This window comes from Phycodurus eques, chromosome 15, assembly GCF_024500275.1.
Source record: "Phycodurus eques isolate BA_2022a chromosome 15, UOR_Pequ_1.1, whole genome shotgun sequence".
Taxonomy (NCBI): Eukaryota; Metazoa; Chordata; class Actinopteri; order Syngnathiformes; family Syngnathidae; genus Phycodurus; species Phycodurus eques.
In genome coordinates, this window is record NC_084539.1 from 16,162,205 (window position 1) to 16,187,481 (window position 25,277).

At 40.3% G+C, this 25,277-nt stretch overlaps 1 protein-coding gene across 3 annotated transcripts in view; it reads right to left on the reverse strand.

The window, feature by feature from the left end:
- Positions 1 to 7,414, reverse strand: part of trabd2a (TraB domain containing 2A) — a 67,864-nt gene extending 60,450 nt beyond the window's left edge. For all 3 annotated transcript variants that reach the window (XM_061699227.1, XM_061699226.1, XM_061699228.1), the window contains exons 1-2: positions 6,923 to 7,414; positions 2,902 to 3,462 (exon numbers count right to left, since the gene is read on the reverse strand). In XM_061699227.1, coding sequence (XP_061555211.1) covers positions 2,902 to 3,462; positions 6,923 to 7,030 — 669 coding nt within the window. In that variant the 5' untranslated portion in view covers positions 7,031 to 7,414. The remainder of the gene's footprint in view (positions 1 to 2,901; positions 3,463 to 6,922) is intronic.
- Positions 7,415 to 25,277: the final 17,863 nt, after the last annotated feature.

Consider the following 25,277-nt stretch of genomic DNA (forward strand, 5'->3'; position numbering starts at 1 on the left):
GTTGTCTCCTGCCTCGTTCTTGTAAGAGCGTGCTCTGCAGAAACTGCACTCGCCACAATGTGGTTGCACAAACACTTCAACCGTGGCGGATGGCTGTACTCCACTGAGTGCTATTCTAGTTTTCATTGTAAATCTGAACATCCTTCCCAAAACACATCAATGACAATGACTGGTAGTTTTATCCAAAACAGTCAACATCAATTTGAAACAGCATAAACGTAATATGTATACTGACGCAAAATATGAGACAAGTATGAGCTGTGAGCGTGAGACTTCAAAAGGGATTCATTAGCATGATTTTCATTCATTCCCACTTTTAACACGGCATGGAAAGCGCTTCATGGGGCAGCTGAAGGTCTTGTTCAAGGACGATATAACGTTCCATACATCAAGAGATAAATGCTACACCAGCTAAAATAATGAAAGCTTCATATAGGAAAAAAAAACATTGCTTTTAAAAAGGTTGCCATTCAATTGGAACCGGCAGAAATTATCTAATGTAATTTTTGTTCCATTTACTCAGTGGTTGTCGCCACCAAGGACCAAAAACGCCAAATGCCGCTGGGTGGTTTGGGGAAGAGAATTATATTGTGATGGCCAGCAAGGCCCACTTTAAAATAACAGCACTTAAAGCTTCTGGGTGTTAGAGTAAATGGTGGTGTATAATCCCCTCAGCTCCAAACCAGCATTAGCTGAAATTCCTCAATAATAGGCAACACGACTCTGTAGGGACTCATGCCTTAGTGCGATGTTTGTAATACTGGAAAGGTCAGCGAAGGGCACAGACAGACAGGCAGGCGGACAAGGAGGCTCAAGTGTGCCTCTGGTTTGGGGGACTCTTTTTTTAGGGTGATTTCAGACCTGAAGCATTAGGATCCATTTTTCCATCATAACAAAGGACGTGGTGGAGCGGGGCTGAATGTTTGCACAGCTGATTATTAACACCACACCTTGCTCCACTCACACAAGCCACGCAAGGAAGAGGGGAAAGTGGCAACTCCGGTCCTGTTGAGGCTTAATCCATGTATTTGGTCTTTGTCAATTATATAGAAAGTCTTTTGGTGGAATCAGTTTGTGAGTGGGGCCTTGTCTGCAAAGATTTGACGTCATGTGCAAAAACTTAACAAATCTAAGGCGTATGAAGCGGGGAAAACACATGTTGCATAGCAATACATCAGGTGACACCCATTAAGTGGAATTGCCATTAAGACTTTCATGCATTCATGGTCATTCAGCGCAATACATACCATGAGTGCATCATCATTGCTTCTCACGCTATGAATAATGACTAATGATATCCAGCAGGTCTACTTATTGGGCCACTAATAACACATCCTTGCTCTTGAAGTCTTATGAGCTGCTAAACCACAGCACATATGTTTTGGTTCTTTCCAGACACGTTTCAACAAAGCGGAACAGTTTGGTTCAGCTCGATATGGGACAGTTTGGAACGGTTAACCCTGATCTGGCTTGTTTTCTGATGCAGTATTAAGTGTCATTATAGCAGAATTTTAACAGTGAAGAGGAACGCAACGCATACAAAGGTTAATATCAATGAACACATTTTCGCTCTGTCATAATCAATTGCATTTTAAAAAAGATTCACTATGTGCTCCAATTCCACTTCTGTTATCCCACAGAAATGACAACTCCCTATCGCCCAATCAACAAACTGCTTTGTGTCAAGCTCCAAACATTACGTACCAAATCACTGGTACTTCAAGTGAAGGTTGCAAAAAAACATCACTTTTGACAAAGGAAATGCAATGAACTGGCATATTGTACCAAACTCAATAGGAATGATTGACGATTACATACAGCAGCAATAAGGCTATGTAATAATCCATTCTAACTGCTGTTGTGCTGAATGATGGCATTATACACAGTGTTAAGGCATGTCCTGCGTAATGTTTTCTCTTGGGTCAAGCCAGGTCATGTCCTGGTTTCAGTGGCGTCAAGTCAAAATCTTTGTTAAGAGAAGTCTAGACCCAAGTCAACACACTCACCGTCGCAAATTTACCACTTTTGCTGAAGAAAATATGGTATTATTGGAGAATAATTTGAAAAATGTTCTAGCAGTGTGGCAAAAAATAAAACTGACTAATTACTGAGTTTTACACCAATCTAGACATTAAAGCTATAGGCTTTGCTATTGACATACAGTGGTTAGCAGTTTCAGTCATGTCTGTTTGATTTGCCCCCTAAGAAACAGGAGATATTAAACACCAAGACAATTGGACAATGTCTAACTTCTCAAAGTGGGGTGCACTCAACTTCCTCAACAAATGAACCCGTAATATCACACATTGGTTTGTCAGTGTATGGTTTGGAGTGTTAAATCCTGATCAGATTTATGTTTGCAATGGTAGGTTGGATGTACACAGCTGCAGTTAGTTTAAAAGTGTGACATACAAGCAGTGAGATAGTTCTCTACCAACCAAATAAATAAGGAAGATAAATAGGAAGAAGTGCGCAAAATCCTGCTTTCGTCTAAATCCTGTGGCACCCTGAGATACGAGTGCCTTGATTTAAAAGTTTTCTCTTTTACAAGTCTATGCTTGACTGATTTTTTATTTTTTGTTGTCAAGATAATGAGCAAATATCTGAGACACCACAGCCCTTTAGACCCCAACCCCTAGATGGCAGCAGAAAACATCACATCATCCAGCCACTATCAACACCACCCACCCAATACAAGCAAATCATACTGTACTGCGACTGGTACACCAACGGATCTGTGCTGAAATGGACAGTACTCTATATTGGAAAATGTGTTGCTGTACCAAACAGGAACCAAACTCTTAATTTGTTAAAAAGGTAGCTTATGTACAGTACATTGGAACTGAATTGCTTCGTGTAACCGCTCAATGGTGCGCCGAGTAGCTGCTGTTTCACGCTCACCTGGGAGAAATTGAGACCGTTAAGGGGATGACACTGTTCCTCCACTTTCTCGACAGCTCCAGTTCTCTTCTTCATCCTCTCCGCCTCCTGAGCCAGGTACAGGTCCAGAACCGGCACCCCACGAGTCTTTATGTCCGCCTCAGTCAGCGAGTTAACCATCAACATGACCCAGACAGGCCGCTTCCTTTCCCAGTTCCCAGCGATGGCATTGAAGAGGTAGTCCGCATAGAGTCCCTTCCCTCTCTGATCTGGCGTCATCCAGGAAGGCATCATGAGTTTTACATACTCCAGGTGCCTCTTCAGTCTGCGATAGATGTCCCTGGGTAGAACGTCCTGCAGGTTCTCGCCCTGAGGAAGCAGCTGGCAGCTGGTCAGGGCAGAGATAGTGTAAGGATCAGTCAGGTCTAGCTCAAAGTAGACGATGTTGCTCTCTTGGAAGGCCTGCTTGGAGTTCTCAGGGATGAAGTCCCACACACGAGTGTAGGGAACGTGGATTGTGCCGTAGAAATACGAGGGAGGGTCTCGTTTGATAGTCCACAAAAAGGAGTTTAAGTCAGTTTGCTGCAGGAAGAAAACAATTGTTATTTTCCTGGATGGGATAATACGTAGGAGCATATGTAGTGTAGTGGTTAACATTGCCCTTCACAATTAAGATTAAGATTGGCACGTGATCAGTCCAGGGTGTAGTCTGCCTTTCACCTCAAGTCAGCTGGCATAGCCTAGAAAGGGTAAGCAGGACAGAAAATGGATGGTTGGCTAATACTTGATGACATAATATCCATTTTCTGTGGTGCTTGTCTGCATTATGGTCTCTGATGAGCTGGAGCCTTGCCCAGCAGACTTAGGGCAAGAGGCAGGATACACCCTGAACTGGTCTCCAGCAGGGCACATATCGACAACTATTTGCACTCACATTCAATGATTTCAATTTAGACTTCTATTAACCGAAGATACGGGGTGTGTCAGAAACCTTCCGGGACTGGATAAAATATATATTTCAAATCTAAACTACAAACCTCTTCAAAGTAATCTCTCTGGAATCAAATGCATTTTTCTAGCCTTCCCTGCCAAACCTTCATGTACTTCTGGAAGGATTCTTCTGCGATCCTCCGCAACTTGTCTCAGCCATCGTTATATTTTCCACGTCTTCAAAATGGGTGCTCTTGATTACCCCCTTGAGCTTGTAGGGAAAAAAATAAATAAATAAAAATCACACAGAGCCAGGTTGGGTGAGCAGGGAAGTTGCTTCAGCGCAGCGATGTTCGATGTTTCCGATACTCAGGGCATTTTGAGCGGGTGGGTTGTCGTGGTGAAGCAGCCGCGAGTTGTCCTGCCATAACTTCCGCCTCTTGTCGCGCACTCATCTGGTCCACATTGAAGGAGAAAACTCATAGTTTGTAGGTAGGGTTTACAAGTCCAATATTTATTTTGTGGCACCAGTCCTGCAAGTTCTCTGACACAGCTCATGCATGTTTTTGGAATGTGGAATGAAGCCAGAGAAAACCCACACAAGCACAAGGATTATATGCAAACTCAACACGGGAAGGTCACAGCATAGATTCAAAAGCCCAACCTCAGAACTGTAAGGCAGACGTGCTAACCAATAACTATGCGCCTCAAAACTCCAAGGCCGCACACTGCACGATGTAGTCGAACCTGATTGGACCAGATCCATTCATCCATCCATCCATCCATCCATTTTATTTTACCGCTTATCCTAACTAGGGACGCGGGCACATAGAAACAAACCACCATTTGCACTCACATTCACCCCTACGGGCAATTTAGAGTCTCCAATTAACCTACCACGCATGTCCAGATCATCGGAAAAAAATGGCAAACAAAAATAACAGTTGGCGACTCACCGCAGTACATTAAGCATTCAAATTTGAATCGCCGTGCACCGGTTATTTTGAATCACGGCAAACCAGTGGCTGACTGATCGGCAACTCAGTAAAAATAGTTGCGCAACCTTGCAGACTACGTGACAGTTCAGTCAGGTTCAGCTGCATCGCTCGGTGTGCAGTGGCCTTAACATGTTTTCAGGTTTATACAGAGGGTTTTAGGCCTGTGTTCAGTTATTGGTATACACTGTCTGTATATACTATATATCCCAACACCCAGACACTGAAGATCACAATCCAGTGTACGTCTAGTGCAAGGCCCAGTGCTAGACAAACGGGAAGTGTTGCGTGAGGAAGGGCATCTTTCAAACTATAATTCATTAATGGGTCTTTTGCATACAATGTTCACAGGAAATATTGTTTTGTGTCTCAATACAGATTTAAGAATTTGTTGACCACTTGGGGCAGCGGTGTAACACTCGGGGTTAGGAATGACTTGTTCGCAGCTGTTGGATTGCTGCTTTACTAAAATTTGGCCAATGTTGTCACAAAAATGAAAGTTCTGAATGCATGTTTCAATTATCAATGTACTTGGAGTATACGGACAATTGAATAAAGAATTTCAGCAAGCCAGAAGTCTAAGAAGAGAAGTTATTTCATGCATTACACATCAAACACCAATGCTGTCTGACGCTTAAACGAGAGGCTGTTTTTTAGCCATGTGCTAACAGAGCCATAATGACTTATTAACAGGCCACTTGAGAGCAAAGTGTCAAACAAACAATACACATGATGTCACATGATCACACTGCGGATTAGCCACCTTAATGTTTGCAGCCGGATCTGACTTACAATAATAAACTAGAGACTGAATGTAAACTGGATGAATATAATTGACATCTTCCGTTCGAGTAGAGCCAGTAAACTGCAGTTATGGCCATATGTTTTTCAAATGTTGTGTGCTTCAGCATTTTTAATGATTTCTAGTTACAATTTGTGCAAAAAGTCAATAGCATTTACCATGTTGACCCAGCAAGTCGCTCAGGCGTTACAAAAATATTTTCTAAATGTAGACAAATAATTATACCTGTTTATTACAACAATCTATCATATGACTCAAGCATGAAAATGGAATCAGAAAGTTAGCAAATAAAAATAATGGTGACAAACCACTGCACCCCTAAACACACAATTTTCTTTTAAATACTTTTCTGACATTTTAAACAGTTGATTCCCAATTTTACAGGCAGTAAATTATCCAAAAACTGCCACAAGCACCAATTGAAGATTCAGTTAGAAGACACAAAATTATTTTACTATACCTCTTATCTTTAAGGCATACGGTGTCTTGTAATTTGGGCTACTTCTTAAAACCTATACAAAAAGTAACTTGGAGTCCAATAATTAGCCTTGTAATTGTGTAGTTTTTGCCTTTAGGCCCATGGACTTCTGGAGTACAGCTGTTTCTGTCACTAGTATTACCTGTGCAAATGTAACTCAATTCACTCAAAACTCTAGTACATGTACATGGGATGATCACTTTCAGTCCACTGGCTTACACAGCTAAATAGACTTTAAATATATGAAACATGCCTTTTAACTATACCCTCTCAGTCAATTAGTTGAGCACACGAAGAGACCAAATTATTAGTATTATGAGTTTTGCAGATCATGTTTTTAAAGAATGTATGTATTTAGTTATATCATCAAGTAACATCTCAATCATTTGATAGTGGCTCATGTTTCTAATACTCCTTTGTTGTAACTGCCCTATAAGGAAATATAAAACGCAATCATTCTTGTATTGGTTGTTCAAGGGTTGAAGTACAGTTACAAGTGACGACTCCAAATCCGCTCTTTTATTTCTGACAGTATACTATAAGGTGGGCTTTACAAACTCGGGGCCAGGACCGAAAAATGGAACACGGGCCAATTTTTCCCAGTCTCCTATAAAATGTATATTTCATTAATTGATCAAGTTGAACAACACAACTTCTTGGCTTGGCTAAATGATACATTGTTGTCCCGTCCTTTATCATTACTTTATGGCTTTTGGATTGCACGCTTGTCATCATCATTAGTTGACATTATAAATTGTCATTATTGCCTTTTGTCGTTGGTTATGAATTGGTGTTATGACATCCTACCTATCTACCTATCTATCTATCTACACTTACTTTCTTGTTGAGCTCACAGTTGCTCGAGTCCAGTCTCCTCCACGGGTCGCCTCGGACCAACAGAACCAGGCAGCTAAGGATCAGTGCGCTCAGGCTGCCGCGCATCATCGCGGCTCTCTCGGGGGAAGGAAAAAAACAATATTCCGAACTATTCCACTGAAGGCATGGGTGACTTGGAGCGTCCACGGCTCCACGAGGCCACGCAAAACAAAGTCATGCTCAGGCGTTGAGCCCGCACTGGGACTCAGGCGGTGCGCTGGTGGTGGTCATTTGGTGGGCTTTTTCTTTTCCATCCGCGGGTGGGTGGGGGGCGGGGGTCACATCACATCGTCTCCTTGCTCCTCGTCCCTCCTGCGCGGCGATCCAAAGTTGGTGCGGAAAACACGCAGAACCACGCGCGTCACAGTGGACCTAAGAAAAGTTAGGCTGACGTGAATGGAACCAGCCCAAAAAGTCTTGCTGTTGCTTCACCGTTATATTTGCATGTGTATGCGTGTGTCTGCATCTCCGCTGTGTGTGTGCGCGCAGAAGCATCTCTGCTGTCAGGGATCGACCCCCTGTGTCGCCCGCACACCCCTTCCACCCACCAGAACCCCCTTACGCACACAGAAACACACTAACACACACTTCTAACCTTACTTTAACCTTATTCTCAGACCCGTAACCTTTAATGATTAACGATAAAGTGACAGTGTGACCGCGCAAACAGATTTATGACCCCCCCCCCCCCCCCCCCCCCAACACACACACACATCTGAAAACTTTCTCTCTCATCATTCATTTCGATGGCGAAAAGTAACCAACAACCAAGAATGCATGCCACATACGCAACCATTTGATGCAAAAAAAAAAAAAGAAAAGAAAGAAAACTGCATTTGGTCCAACTTGTATGAAAGTCGCAGGAAGCCTGCAGGCAAGCCCAGCGGTGCCAGTGGAGATGCGGCGGCCCGATTATCATAATGCCCGACAAAGTGCATGAAGCGCAATTAACATGAGAAAACGCGCAATAACGAGGTGCTTTGCACTGCAAATGCATGAAGATGCGGGGCAGACACTTAATTAGGTCAGTCGCACAATTGGATGCGACTAACAAGATCAAATTAAAGAGGCTGGGAATTATAGAAATCAAATTAGAAATTCGAAGCGGTCCAATACTCTGGATCGAAAAAATACCTCATTTTTTTTTAATGTAGATAACTGATTTGGCCCTAATATTACCCAAAAGAGTTGAGTTGAGTGGAATTGGTGATCTATATGCTTCGCTCGAAACAACTGCTTCCACTGACGCAGCGGGCACGTTCACATACATCATGTTGTCATGTGTCAGTAAATAACAAGGGGGATCATATTACACAGAAAGCAGATGCCTCGCCATCGTTTGTGAACATTGCTGAAATGCCGAAGATTTCAGACACTCAAGTTCTTGAGTCGAAGTAACAATAGTGCTCATTTATTACACAATTGCTTCTCGGCCACTACTTTGATGTGTGTAGAAATTTAGTATGAGCTGATAAATGTTTTTCCCTCAAGTTTGGGAGTGCACAATTAAATGTTTGAACACAATACACACGAACCAAGAAAAGTCAAGTGGATTATTAAATACAATTATTCCCATACGAACCCGTGCGGATTTGTAACGACCACAACTCTGCCAAGTCTGCTTGAAGCTCCCCCTAGTGGACATCTATATAATGCAAGACATGTTGAACATTTGTATGTCTCATTTTCTAGCATAAAGACGGACAAAGGTTTCAGCCGCAGTATTAAAATGATTAAAAATAAAGATAAAAGAGACTTTCAAATAGCCTGTAGTGGCATCTTTGCAGTATGATGTGTCATAATTAACACCAATGCCACTTCAGACTCTATAAAAGAAAAATAGTTTCCAAAATATTTTTATATTTGGCCCCGTTTCATGTTCCAATTTAATTCTTAAGATAGAAAAAATAAAGCAAGACACAGGACTTCATGTTCTTACGCAATGGGCACAACAAATGTAAGAAGCATATTAGGTAATGCTCAAGAGGCATACTATACTTGGCAATGGGTTGAGGAAGCATCTTTTAATTAGTCTACAAGAAGACTTTTTATTTTGCAATTAACAAAAAATAAAAATAAAAACCAAACTTAAAAAATTCTGCCGGTGTCAAGTTCTCTTCTACTAAGATGACACTTTATCAACTCAACTTTATCAACTGAGCTTTATTACACACTTGAATTACAATATTTACAGGAGCTTTAATTTAGGTTGATAACCTTAAATCAAAGACAATATAGAAACATTGCATGGAATTACTAGCTATTGTCCAATGCTCATCAAACAATAATTAGCATTTCATTCCAACAATAGTTTAAGTCTGCATGACTAACAAAAGACCCAATAAAATAACAGTCAGTTGCTGTAGATTTTTGGAGAACTTGGACAGTTACAGGATTTATTTATAAGGATGATTAGCTATTGTAGGCCCCCCGCACAGCGAGCGACGCGGACAAAGCTGACTGAACTGTTGTGCCGCGTGTCTTTTACAGTAATACTTGTCCATATTTATAATTTCATATATACATGAGGCTAGAAAGCAAGGCATGGTAAGTCACGTCACTGCCAACAGCCTGCCAAAAGATCCACACTGTCTACTTATTCTCACCTGTTTCCTCCTCTTTGTGGCCATCCGCTTCTTCTTGACAATCGCACCATGTTTTTGTGGTTGAGCAAAACTAATACAGTATAGTATGTGTGTTGAGCCTCCAAACCCATTTTTCCATTGCAGTTTCTCTTTCTCCAAGACCCTGAACAGAATAAGCAGTATAAAAGATGGATGCATGGATCAAGGTGCCTTAAACAGGGTACACAGATTCTGATAATCAGGCCCAATTAAAGCATTTTACCCCCACCCGACCCCTTCCGATCGAAATCAGCAAAGGCATAATTATCGAGATTATCCTGACCGCTTATCCTCTGGTGTGGGGTGTGTTGGGAGTGATTTTTTGTTAAACCTTGCATATTTAGAGTTATGTTAAGGGATGACCAAAATAATGTCATACATCCTATTTCCCAGGTATGCATATTGCAGTTATGCTCTATGCACTTTTCCATCACAAATCCCTCAATTTCTTTTCACCCGGAATGAGCGGGGTGAGGTATTGTGAGAAAATCCAGAAGTTACGAACCCATTCTTGGGTAAAGAATTCAGTAAGCAGCATATCACATGTTTCATGTCAAAGCTCATGCTTGCAACTGGGTAATTACAGCAGGCAAAATGTCACTTTGGCTTAAAAACATACGGAACAGCTTCATGGATGGGTTAATATAACAAAGGCACTGGCTGTGCAAATATAGTTTGAATATATCACTACCAAAGAGCCAAATGACAGCATACGAAAAAGAGTGATTGAAATCATCATCCAAAAATCTACCCCCCAAGCTTCAAAATCACATCTAATTGAGACTTTCATTGAATGAAAGGGAGCGTCTTCAAGGGCCACCTTGGCTTTTATGACATTGTCAATACTGATAGGCCGCTCCATCTGTACATTTCCACATTAAAGTGGCTCTCCTAAGCAAAGATCAAATAGATCTTCTGAGGAATCCAGCACAAACATTTCATTCTGCCTGCCCCCATGGGAGAGAACTTCAAAAGGGTCTCACAATATGGAAATAACCACGTTTCATTTTATACAGGCCGGGAGGTGGACCTATTTGATCCCGTCAGACCCAGTTGACCCCTGCAGCATCTATGCCATGAGAACACAAATTCTTGATATGAAACAAGCGAACCTGCTTTCTGGAGAATTTAGTTGGATGCCATACAAACAGCAATGTATCAGAATTAGTGGAAAAACGACATGGCTTTTGTTCGGAAAGGCTTAATTTTGAGGAAAATCTAGTGTTTGGGTGGAATAATATGTAGCATTCTCAGTGCAGCATATTTGTTGCTGTAGCAACTTAAAAATGTTTTTTTTTATTTTTTTATTTAAATATGCTTTACTGAGCATCAACAGTATAGTTTAATACAATGTGTAATACAAAAGAAGGAAATAACAATGCTAACAGTTTATGTATTTAACTATTTATTTATTTATACAACAATTATCCCCACCGCGATCCCATCCCTTGTGTATAAGGTTGGTGGACATAGCATAAAAAACAAAACAAATAAATGATAAAAAAAACAAAAAAAAACACAAATACATACAATAAATAAATAAATAATAATATCCATCCATCCATTTCATGTACCGCTTATCCTCATCAGGGTCGTGGGCGTGCTGGAGCCTATCCCAGCCGTCTTCGGGCGAGAAGCGGGGTGCACCCTGAACTGGTCGTCAGCCAATCGCAGATTAATAATAAGAAGAATGTTTAAAAAAAAGAGGGTGAAAGAAAAAAATATAAATTAAAAAAAAAAATTTCATCAAATGTCCCACCTTAAAAAGATAGCATTTTCATGATTCTGTCCTGTTTCTGGATTGCACTAGGTAACATATTATGCGTAAATTGAAAACGTTTCACTTAAAAAGAAGTTACACAAAAAAAACACAATTCTGTCCTTACCCAAATCCTGTGATCGGTGTTAGGCTTATGGCAGAATATAATATATTTCTGATGAAATATAGCATTTTAAACGAAATATGCCCGCCATGCTTTTGGAGTTGTTTGTGGCAAGATTGTGGCATGTTTTTGAGTCACTTGATAAAGCTTAATTTTAAGAAGAGTTGTCAAAAAAAGAAGGAGGCGGCATGTCTTGACCTACACCCCATGCACAGCGTTAAACCTTTGGCAAAGTTTAGCATTTTTAGCTCAGCATGCCTGCCCTGTTTGTGGTAGGACTCTATTTAAAAAATCTTAATTAAAAAAATATATAAAGGTTAACAAAATTGTCCCAAAAATAGCACCCTTGTAACCAACACAAAGCAAATGTAGTTTTGTTGTTGTGGTAAGATTGGAACACATTCCCCCCCCCTAACCTAGAAAATAGAAATGACCATTTTTTTTTAAAAATGAGAAATTTCTCCAAGGGGTTATTTGTGGTAGGACTCTAGCTGACAGTTTTGTAAGACTTGAAAAAAACTGAATTTAAAATATCTGAAACCCTACACCTGATAGAATTATGCTAATGAAAAAAACAGTATTGCAGAGGAAAGCGGAATAGAAGGGGGATGGATGGAAAAAACATTGCATTATGAGCTTAGCATGCATCTTGCAAGACCATGTTGGGTGTGAGGCATTTTGAACATGTAAGCCCAGTTATACTCTTTAGCCTGGAAACTAGTCAAGTTCAAACTAAACAATTTCCTCCAAACTTCTCCTGAGGAAATATGAAAGACGCATAGATTACAGTTTTCTTTTCTTGACACATTTTCCAATGTGGATTGATTGAACCCAAAGCAAAGTGCCCACAATAGCAATAAACAAAAGTCGAGAATACTGTATGTGTTTGTGTGGGTGAGAGCTTAGATTCCTATCTCTTGATTACACTGTTGGTATGTCTGCACGCACTCCCGTTTTCACATTCCTTGTTTTCTTTTTATGATCCTCAAAAGTGACCACACTAGGACACGACTTTAGCAAAGAGAAGAAGTCCCTTCCACTAAAAACAGCTCCACATCTTATGAGTCCGTCCATTACAGATGGTTAGTTATATCGACCGTGTCCCGCTTCTTTCACAGTGCATTAAAGTCTGATTGAAAAGCCGTGGCTTGAATGTGTGCGGTTGCTTAGAAGTGAAACTGATTTCCTCTGCACGAGGGCCAAGAATACCACAAATTTGAAATCATGAGGTCCCCAGTTGTCGCACAAACGTATCACATTAGCACAGTTTCGGGAAGACCATGAATTGCCTCTGGATAGTTTCAGATGCCAAGGTGAGTGGACATTTATATAATGCAAGACATGTTGCCTACCCCGGGGAACATTTGTATGTCTTATGCCAAGGTGCGTACTTGAAAAATGCACAATGAATTTACACGTTTGGGAATCGCACAATGCATGAATTTTTTGGCAGCATTAACATCACACCTGTGCGTCCTGCAGAAATAAAGGCAATATGCCAAATGCTAGTCCACTTGCTTTTGCCTCAATCGCTTAATGATGCACAGTCAATTCCACACAATCGACAAATTCTTTAGGATGTTATTACGTCCATAAATATTAGATAGATTTAGGCTCGGAAAAAAAAAACATTCAATGTTTCCGATAAGGAATTTGTGTTTGGGAAATTATTTGTGTTGTTCATGGCAATAAATATACAATTGGAAAACCTGTGGCAGCATGGTGGACGACTGGTTACCATATCTGCCTCACAATTCTGAGCAGCTCGGGTTCAAATCCGGCCCCACCTGTGTGGAGTTTGCATGTTCTCCCCCGTGCCTGCGTGGGTTTTCTCCGGGTACTCCGGTTTCCTCCCACATCCCAAAAACATGCCCGGTAGGTTAATTGAAGACACTGGTTGGAATGAGCCCTAGTGCCATCTACAAATGGAAGGTCAAGTTCGAGATAATGGAGGATGTAAGAGACAGGCCACGAAGAAGGTAACACCCCAAGAACACGATTTTCTCACACTGTCAGCACTTCGGTACGTATGCTGTCTTCTATAGATTTACAGTCAAGGCTTGCAGTACAATACAGCCACCTGGATAGCTGTTGTACTCATCTGGCTATACTTCTTATTGTAAAACTGCTTCATCGACTGAGGTTTTGCAGTGTGAATTAATAAATGTGTTAGTTATGCTTTTCTTTAAATGCTAGTCACATTATATTCAAACATATTATTATACTTTTTTTTTTTTTGGTTTGAAAAACGAACTTGACAATTAAGGCCAAAAGTGTGATGGATCACAGTCTTCTGGGATGTAAGTGGTTGTGTGACTACAGTGTTAGTCACATCATTAAAGCCAAAATGGTGTTCACAGTACAAAACCATTTACAGGAACCCACCATGTCTCGGTGGCTATGTGGTCTGACACACATGCCACATACACTAATGAGCCAACAGTTTGATCCAGGCTTATGTAGTTAATTAGGGCAATCCTAACATGGAGATCTCCTTTACCCAACATTCTGTTGTCTCTCTTAAAAAACATTTGTGTTCAGAATATCTTGGTTAACCAGAAACACAGATTGTCACGGTGCTAATATTACTAATGTGTTTTGTGTTAGCAGCAACTCAGTTACATCAAAGAAATTCATGGTTTCAATTTAGTTTAAAGTTCTATTCAGTGTTCTCATCAGGCATGGTGGTCTACCAAGACGTTTCGTCCCTGTGGTTGGTCTGAATTGATTCACATGATTCAGGCTATGTCTGTCAAGATGGAGATGTTTTGGGAAACAGTCCTGTCCACACTAAAACCCAATTTAGTGTGGATCAGGCCCAATTTGAGCATTCCCACCCCTCACTTCCGATCAAAGTGAGCGTGAGTATCCTGTGGTGTGTTAAAGAGTAATTTTTCCTCCTTGGTCTGCTCTGCACACATTTAGGGCAGACAAAGGTACATGTTAAACCTATTTGATATTTACAATCACAAATCCTTATGTGTGTGGTCACCAGCGAGTTGGGCAGAGCCACAGACTTTGTGACTGTGACGTGAAACAGAAGGCTAGCCAATTAGGACGCGACCTAAATATGACACAATTAACCATTTTTTGCTCTCAAGTGACACAATTCGGATATACAGTACATACATATCTGATATCTGCCAATGGGAGTACAGCGTAAACATGCCTATAGGTTATACTCCGTCAGTGTGAGCTTAATGTCATCGAAATACGACTGGTGACGTTTTTTTTTTTTTCTTTAAAACACTCACTGTAAATCTAAGCTACAACATGGGCATAGACAACTAAATATGGTCTAAATATGCTACATTAGGCTATGTTTACACTATGTTCCCACTAGCCACGGCAGCCCACGTTTCAGGTCACCATGGATTTTGAAATTTAGATGTTACCTGTGAAGACTACATTTCTATACTAGTTAGAGGATTTGGGGTGACATGAGGCAAGGCCGAAAAAACGTTTGTGAATTCGGCAAAAACATTTCAGTGAGGATAGGGCCTCAGCCTGATCATGTTTCTTCTGCTTTTGATTTTTGAGTTGCTTTCCCTGCCCGCCTTTGTTCTACCAGTCTCAAACAATCAAGTGCATCATACAATTGACTTTATCTAATGTGGTTTATTTCATATGACAAACACTCGCGATGGTTTGCCTTTCTATTGGAGGACTTTTTCTTTTTAAGATGCAGTCCAGTTTACCTTTTAAAAGTCATGTGTAAAAAAACACAAAAAAGCAACAACAACATTCACTGATAAATTCATATTTTTGTTACACTAAGAAAATAGAATTGTGCGGAAATGTTTTGAAGTGACCGAAATGTTGAAGTTTCTATACATCTTTTTATGTAAACTGGTTATCAGTATATTAATTAGAATTCAATTCAACATAGACAACAGTATTTGTTTTGTGATTAAGTAACAAAACATGATGGAAGCGGTCATATATAGCTATTAATCAATATTTGTTTTCTGTGCGTGTTATTAGTTTTTGTCCAGACATCACTTGTGAAAATGGTTTTTACTGTAAAACTTCTACTCTAGAACAATTCTTACATACAAAAGTAAGTATACACTGTATAATTGCTAACTTGTCTTTTAACAAAAAATGTTTTTGAAAAAAAAAAAACTCCAGTGGAGGTCAAAAGTTGATTGGGGGTAGTAGATCATACCCATCTAGTGATAGCTTACAGAAAAATAATAATTATCATTCCTATGATTATCATTCCAACTCCACCCCAGTGTGCTCCACATCTTTTAAAAAATGCAAAATACAGAGATTGATTTATTAATGACTTGAAACAAACCTTAGGAGTCAAATTGACATGTTACAGCAGCATTGTAATAGAAAGTAAAATGCTTATCTATTAGATCAAATATGTGAGGAAAAAAAACAATTATAGAAAAAGACTAAGATAAGGGCTTATGTCTCATGTTGTGAGGAATGCCAATAAATAAATGGGTTTTAAGGTGAGTTTTAAAAATGGACAGCGAAGGGAGTTGTCTAATGTGCACTGGGAGATTATATTCCATTGTTTGGGACCAGCGACAGAAAACGCTTTGCGCTTCTGCTTAGACTCTGGTACCTCCAGGAGCAGTTGGTCAGCTGACTTGAAGCACAGGGCAGGAGGGTAGGGATGGAGCAGCTTAGAGAGGTAAGGCGGCCAGAGACCATTTCGACATTTAAAAACAAATTGGAGAATCTTAAAATTAACTCTAAAAGTACACAGGCAGCCCGTGGAGGGAGGCCAGAAGCTCCCTCTTACGTGTTCCAGTAAAGAGTGGCCACATTTTGAACCAACTGGAAATGTTTGAGGGAGGACTGGCTGATTCCAAAATAAAGTCCATTACAGTAATCCATCTGAGATGTGATGAAGGCATGGATTACTGTTTCAAAGTGCTACTGTGTAAGAAAATGCTTCACCATTGCTAGCTTCCTGCGTTGAAAAAAAGGTTGACTTAACTACCACACACCAATTTGTCAATCCAATTTAAAGCCCAAGCTTGAATGTATTTCCTTAACACTAAAATCCTTACAGTAATTTACTTCTTATTCATTACATCCAACTGGGATATACATACACTGTATTAATAGCAGTCTATAGGCGGCAGAAATTTGGGTCCTTTACAGGAATGCATTTTTTGTTGTTGTTTGAAACAATTCTTTAGATCTGAACATTGGACCTGAAACAAAGGCATGTTTCATGTGCATGAATTTTGTTGAATTTACTACATTTTTCCTCATAGATTTATTGTTGCAATGTCATTCAAAAGAATGCTCCTATTTTGAGGCTGTTCTATTTTTTCAAGCAATTGCTCGATTTTCTTTTGTGCTCCTGAAGTATATCCACCAATTATTTAATCTAAACAGGAGTATATAAAGTATAACATAATAACACTGTTCTTCACAGTACTGTATGCACTTTTATCAACAAAGATTATTTCCGTAACTATTTGATTGATTGGCTGTGACTACATGTGTGATTTGAAATTATGTGATCCCTCAAAGTGTGTGTGTGTGCGTGTATTATGCATTTCGTGACGTGACTTGTTCTTGTGGTTAATGCCCCCATGCCCTGTGTTCCTGATGAACCACCTTGAAATGAAATCACCGTCCTATTTCAACTCATCAGCAAAATCCCAGAATCCTCTAAAAACTGCAATTTTCCTTGTGTCTCACGTGTGCGCCTGTTGACTGGTGTTTTTTTAATCCCACTTTGGATGGCTGGAGCCAATTAGAGCTAATATCAGCCCAATCAATCCTGTCTTTCTCGAAGATGATTGCATGCCCTGTGACATCTTGAGCTACATATAGCAGAATTTAGCCCAGATGACTTTCAAAGCGCTTTCATTCAGCCAGGCCTAAAAATAAAATGTGGGCTTTATCCCACAATCAACGATGATTATTGTCCCAATCTAAACTAAAGGTTCATCAATCAATAGACAGAACCCCTAGTGTGGCTCTGTGAAGACATTCAAGCTGGTCTTCAAGTACTAGAATGTATGAGCCATTTAAATCCACATTTTAGTGGTTGAAGTTGACCAAACATTTCTAATCAAAACCCCATTTGTTTTACCACAAAATGTGCTCATATATTATGATTGGCACAAGAGTCTGCTCATCTCTGTTTTTTCAACTGAATATTGTTTGTTCCGTGGCTCCTGTTTAAAAGCTTTAGACAGTTGATGACTTAATATAAGTTTTTATTATCACCAGACATGCAGCGCAGTTCCTGGATGCACTCTCCATGTGAGTTTGTGGAGGAAAAATCTTCATAAAATGTCAGGAGAATTAAAATCTTTAAAAGCATTCATTTAGGCATTATGTATCTGCAGAAGACATTTGTGGTTCATAAATCTTATTCATCCTGTCATCTCAAGTTTTTGAACCAGAATATACAGAAGGCTTTAAATACACCCCAACGTTGTCAAAAGTAATGGCACAATGGCCTATTACACAAGTCTTGAAGCAAGAGGTCCCAAACATTGGTTGCTATGCAGGGGCGCCTGAATACAATCAGTTTTATTTGGATTTCAAAACTATTTCTTCCATGGCAAGTTATGGAAATATAAATAGTCTGTACCAGGGTTAAAATGTCACGCTCTTTAAACCAGGGCTGTCATGATCTAATCGTTTTAGAATCGATTATCCTATAGCGATTTAGTTGAGCAATGCCCCACCCCAAAAAATCTCTTTTTATTTTATTTTAATAGTAACATGCATTTAATTCTCATTTATGAGGGCTGGATCCTTAAACTACATATGTTGGTTACTGAGTGTATGTTATAAACGTTATGTTAAGAATTTGAGACAACAAAATCAACCTTTGCTAAAAAGTTAGCATTCGCGATTAGCATTAGCGTGCTAGCGATTACCATTTTAGGTGGGGAAAAAACACACTAAAACCCATTCGGCTCACTCATACATCATGTTATATGTACATTACACATCCAACTGTGTCTTAAAAATCACTTACAGAAGCTCCTCTGTCATTTTTGGCTGAGTTTATTAGTAGCCAAACCTTGTGTCCATCTAAAATAAATGTCTCTGTGAAACATTGCTTCCGGCGGCGCCAAATAGGTTCCGGGAGCAACCAGTTTTCTGGTTGCATACAAACAAACAACCATTCGCACTCACATTCACACCTACGGACAATTTAGAGTTGTCAATTAACGTACCACGCATGTTTTTGGGATGTGGGAGGAAACCGGAGTGCCCGGAGAAAACTCACACAGGCACGGGGAGAACATGCAAACTGTGACAGAGCTGTGTTTTAGCCCCGCCCACAAAATCAGGAAAATTCAAACGGTGAAAAAGATGCTTCAGCTATATCTCAACAATTCAGCACTATAATGTTGTAGGTTTTTGCATGTTTTCTGCACTTTAATTTCTTTAGAAACAAAACAAATATCTGCTTAGAGCCTCTTTAAGGAACAATTATGACAATTTAAAGAAAAATGAAATGAGAATTCTATTCCTTTATTGTTTTGGTGTTAATTCACACGCTTAAAAACTTTTTGATGGTCTCGTTTCCTTTTCACGCAGTGGACGAGTTCATCTTGTGGGCATGTGCAGACTTCAGTCAGAGAAGATGGCAAAATAAACTTGCTCTTTTTTCAACCTTTTTCACTGTGACTAATGTGCTTAATCCACAGCGACAACAGTGACACAAATTATCCTTTCCATCACAAAGATGAGAGTATTTATTAAGTAAATACTTGAAAATTAGTAGTTATTAAATGTGGATTAATGTTCTTATCAATGAGAGGAAAAGCAATGAGATGATTCAATTCTTAGATAATAATCCTCAGGAAGGATTTTAAGGCTTTATATAGCTCAGAAAATAGGGGATGTTTATCAAATTCACAAGTTGATGACAAACGTTGATATTCAAAATCTTTGGTGATGAGTATTATTCATTGGAAAGGGTGAAGAGGAATATATACAAATGGTATCTAGTCATTTAAGCTATAAAATCAAAAGAGGATGACGTGGACATGGAATGCCCCCGTGACTGGGTTTGCCTTTCCTCCAAAAATGACTAAATACACCCCCGAGTAAAGTCATAATTCCAGTAAATATTTTATGAAAAAAATGTTCCAGGCCATAAACATAAAACCCTTCCTATTTCTGTGCGTGGCGGTTGTAACTTTGAACCCTCGTATGTTGGGACCATTGTAAACAGAGCACGCCGTCTACTGTAACTCAGTGTGTCCCAGGATGTGTGTGTATGTCTGATTGGGTTCATAAACACATGAAAAATACATGTTAGAACAGTAGACTTCATTGTGCTTCCGCCTCAGACTGTACGACTGTGTAAGTCCATAGGAGAGTTTGATTGAATGTGACACAGAACACACTTAACCATGAACCCGAAATGTGTTGAAAGGGTGTAGGAATGATTGTTATCTTTGTTTTTGTTTCTCGCCCTCATGGTTTTAATGGCAAACCTATCAGCGTACCAGAGGGATGTGAACACGGCAGCAGCGCCTGCCTCAGAAAAATCGTATCGCTGTTCTTTGCCGGCCCATCATATCCTCTCAACACCTCCGCTAGATGTGTTTAAACAGCAGGAGGGATACGGAGAAAAAAATGAAAGGGATTCTTGTCTTGAAAAGAACATCTTATCCCAAGTCGACCCGAGCGCAGCGTCACGTCCGCGGCGGCTGTCAGTCACGTCCCCCAGCTTGGCCTGTGCTCTCGGAGGTCAATAGAATCCAAAGAAGCACGCCTGTCTTCCGCTTGACTCCGACTGTGTCAACAGGCCAAGCGCGAGGTTTAAATTTCCTTCACCTGCGCCTCTGTGAAGTGCCGCCAAAAAATGATCACGAGCGGCGGCGGCGGCTTGTGCGCGCAGTCGAAGTGTTTGTGTTGGAGGGAACGATCAAATGTGTGCGTATGTGTCAGATGCAAAGTGCTGAAACATCGTTTTTCCGGGAGTGTCTTGATTGTGTGTGTCAAGGAGAGCATTGTGTTATCACGCCATGAAGGCCACATTGTCGGCCAATGTTGCGTAGAAATAATAGCTCTCGTTTGCTCTGATTTTTCTTCCCGGCGGAATGTTTCAGTAATTACTTTGATATTTGGAAAGACGAGTGTTGAAAAAACAAGAACATCTGGGATCAACGGTAACTTTTGCTTGAAATATCAAAACCAAGATTTTGAACGCGACAGTTTTCCGGTTATTTATGTTCTTTAAGTAGGCCAAAAGTGTCAATGTTTTTTTCTTTTCATCAAGATGGATTTTAGCATGTTTGCACTTCTTTTTCTTCAAACAACCTCTCAAACTTTTCTTATTCATCAGTTAATTAATCAATTGGCAACTTGGCATTTGTGCTAAACCTGTTAATTTCAGCTGATTTTTAATTCTTCAGATATTTTTGGACAATTCTATGCATAGGGTTTAAGATCACTGCCTTGGGATATTTAGCCAGAGAACTTTGGAACTATTTAACATTGGACACTTTCCAAAGGAATAAATAAGGATTGGTTTTTAAAAATTATATCGTAGTATCCCGGTGTCAAGGAACTAACTATATTGAAGTGAGTTGATGAGCTTCCTTTTGACAAAAGTAGTGCTTTGCCGCCATCTTGTGGCATCTATTGGCAATTATAATTCTTTTTAGATGGGCCGCCAATTACTCGATTACAGGTTTTTGCTATTGGCAGCAGGGCTCAGTCCCTAACGCTGTATATTGGTACCTTGAATTACAAGTGCACCAACTTACGAGTATTCTGAGTTACAAGCCATCGCTGAGTCGATTTTGTTTGCTTTGTGTTGCGAGATAAAATTCCTGATACATCCCCCGCTAGATGGCAGCAGGGACACACAACGGTTCAGTTCGGCATTCATGCTTTGAGTTGCTTAACTCAGCTTGATCTCATTGGCCATTTCTTCTGCTTTTGTTTGTTGAGTTGTTTTGCAAGCCTACCTTTGTTCCACCTGTCTCAAACAATCGAAAGCAATTAAGTTTGTCTGATGTGGTTTATTTCTCCTTCTATCGCTACGAGATGTTTTCAATTGAAAATGTTTATGTATGTGGTTAACACCGAGTTCGAACAAGCCACAGACTCCATGATTGAGATGTGAAAAAGAACACAGCCAATTAGGAAGCTAATGATGTTACCTCATGCAAACAGAGGAACAATTAGAAACTGTAATGAGTGTTTGTATAACACGACGAAAAATAATAATAAATCACCACCACCACAATCAAGAATGACACGGAAAACCGTTTGCAACCCCAATCTAGTTACCAGATAAGCGAACAGTTAGTCTCGCCACCATTTCGTCTTCTTTTACTAGTGTTTCCACGCTATTCGCAAAAAAGAGACCTAGGCCTGCTGTATATATCAAAAATCCACAAGTAATTGACAAGCGTTACTTTTCAATTACACAGGGCGATGGCCTGTGGAAGTGAAGTTCCTCCTCTCACCTCAGAATAGTTTCTTTCTTGGCACAAGATTGCACCCAATAATACTTTTATATTAGACAGATCTTTGGCCTGAGCACAAAAAGAAAAAATAAGTGTTTTTCAGTTTAATAACAGAGGAAAGGCTGTGTTGGTCATTTCAACTACACCACACACTATAAGAAGTGTTTGTGGGGTTTTACACATTTTAAAGTGTCTCCAAGGGCTTCATAGGCCCACAGTTTACAAAACTCAATGATATCCCGTAGTCTAGACCCCATATCCGGTCAAGGAAAAACTGAGAAACCCATTTTGGAGAGAAAAAAAAAACAAAAACCTTGAGAAGGTATCACAGATGGAGGGATCCCCCTTCGAGGATGACCAGGCTGTAATGGATGCAGAGTGCAGGGCAACTTTAATCACTTGATATAATGCTATACAATGTTAGTTTAGACGGCATGAGTGTCCATTTAATTTAGTGAAGTGCTGCGGGTAAACATCTGCGCAGAAGGGGTTAGCTTCACAATCTGTCTAGGTCCATCGATGCAGAATTCTCCACAGCAACAGCCTCATTTCACACATCGCCACCTAGCCCTTTCTCTAAGCAGTTATTCCTATGGAAGTTTTCCACTTTTGAAAATTGCCGGAAATTTGGCAACCCTACATCCAAGTTTGTGGCGAAAGTCCTTTTCTGTTTCTGCATGACTGGAGTCACGTGCACAAAGCAAGATGGATCGAGGCATCACAAATGTGCTTTTGGATGGACAAAAATTCCCACAGACACTTTCAGATCACACATTTTGTGGAAAGTCTTCCTGGAAGAGTAAAAAACCAATAGACCAAATCCGTAATTTCTTCCATTTTTACTTGCTGTTGGGATAATGACCCGGTGTCCCAATACTTTCGCACATTATAGGGCATATGATCACGTGTCTGCCCTATCGTGATTTGCTAATGGAACACACACACTTTTGTGGTGCTTCCAGTAGCCACTAAAAAAATGAGAGGCCTTTGAGGAAACGTGGCAGTGGTTCTAGTCACTATATTTATATTTGTCCCTGTCTGCCTGTGGTGTCTTCATGCTCTCAATAAATGTCTCTCACTGTCATTTTTTTCTTCTTCTGATGGATATGATGATTCTCTGTGGCTTAAATGCCTTTGGAATTGAGACGAACTCAAAAGATTAGAGGTTTGTCTACCGCAGCCTGTAAGGTCTCCTTTATAATAGCAGCAAAAAAAAAAACTTTTTTTAAATGCATGAATTTTATCCTTCTGTGCATACATTATACCAACCTCCCTCCAAAGGTTTATTACTCTTTAAATCATAAAACAAAACAATGGATATGGTGAGAATCATGAGATTATGCAAACTGTAAAATATTTCATTTTTTGTTGTTGCACTAATGTATTCACATATTTTTTATCGATTCCAATATTGTTAAAACTATTGCAAAAAACAAATCTCACGACAGTGGACAGCCGTTTGAAAAGCTGTTGCCTTCGATCTATGCATGAGCCTTGAAGTCATCAGACTTGTGGATCAGTCACGAGAGTTCAGCCTTTCTATTCTTTACATTACATTCTAATGACAAAAAAAGAAATAAAATATCATTTAAAATAAAATCCAATCATTGTTCATCCATTTGAAGTCATGATTGTAGATTTGGCTTAATCAATATTATATATTCCAGAGGCGTAGTCTATAAATCTTTCAGGAAACGATGCACAACTTGTTCCAGGACAAGCGGGACGACCTACAGCCTCAGGACAAACCATTTGCCAAAAATCCCAAAGGTGACTAAGGCTACCGCAGGCCTATTCTATAAGCATGTCACAAATGGAGAAACTGCGTAACATCATGGCACGCTTAAATCACGTGATAAGCAGTGCGGTCACTTCAAAGAACTTTCATTATCCGGCTTTGCTTCTGGCCTTTCGTCGGCCATCTTGGGATCTTCTTCTTTTCCTTTCAGCTTGTATCGTTAGGGGTCGCCAGAGCATGTCATCCTTTTCCATGTAAGCATCTTCCTGCATCCTCCTCTGGAACACCAACTGCCCTCATGTCTTCCCTCACGACATCCATCAACCTTCTCTTTGGTCTTCCTCTAGCTCTCTTCAGTTCAGTTTATTTTTGAAAGGGGACAATGCAATTTCATAAAACACATGAAGTACACATGGTTAAAAAAGCCAGGCAGCTCCGTCCTCATCATCCTTCTACCAAAATACTCACTATTTCTCCTCTGGATGTGTCCAAACCATCGAAGTCTGCTCTCTCTAACTTTGTCTCCAAAACATCGAACCTTGGCTGTCCCTCTGATGAGCTCATTTCTAATCTGATCTTCCACGATCTAGCCACTTCCAGCTCTGGTTCCTGTTGTCTCTTCAGTGCCACTGTCTCAAAGCCATCACGGCTGGCCTCACCACTGTCTTATAAAACATTGCCCTTCATTGCCATAGCAGAATCTCTTCTGTCACATAACACACTTGACACTTTCCTCCACCCGTTCCAACCGGCTTGGACCCGCTTCTTCACTCCCTTAACACACTCGGTATTGCTCTGGACTGTTGACCCCAAGTATTTCAAGCCATCCACCCTTGCTATCTCTTCTCATTGTAGCCTCACTCTTTGCCCTCCACACCTCTCATTCATGCACATATATTCTGTCTTACTTCAGCTAATCATTCCTCTCCTTTCCAGTGCATGCCTCCATCTCTCTAACTGTTCCTCCACCTGCTCCCTGCTTTCAATGCAGATCATAATGTCATCTGCGAACATCATGGTCCATTGGGATTCCAGTCTAACCTCTTCAGTCAGCCTATCCATCACCACTGCAAACAGGAAGGGGCTCAGGGCTGATCCCTGATGCAGTCTCACCTCCACCTTAAATTCCTTGTCACAATTACAGAACACCTCACCGCTGTTCTGCTGCCCTCATACATGTCCTGTATTATTCTAACATACTTCTCTGCCACTCCGGACTTCCGCATCCAGTACCACAGCTCCTCTCTTGGTACTCTGTCATAGGCTTTCTCTTGATCTACAAAGACACAATGTAGCACCTTCTGACCTTCTCTGTACTTTTCCATCAACATCCTCAAGGCAAATAATGGAATGACACACTAGCACCCACTGTTAAGAGACCAAGACCTGAGAAGAATAGCAAAATAATTTCCCACGTCTTATATTACCCTTATAAATAAATGGCTTACAGATGATTTGCTTTGAATTGTTTTCGTTGTATCATCTGCGTACTGCTTTTTCCTGCGTCAATATCACAAGGAGCCTCGCCTGCCTGTTCGACCGACCTCTACTGGAATCTTCCATCAAGCTGTTGTTTGCTATTAAGTCGGCTGGTGGCCAACGCTAGCTACTCCTCAGCAAACATGGCGTCCTCGAAGG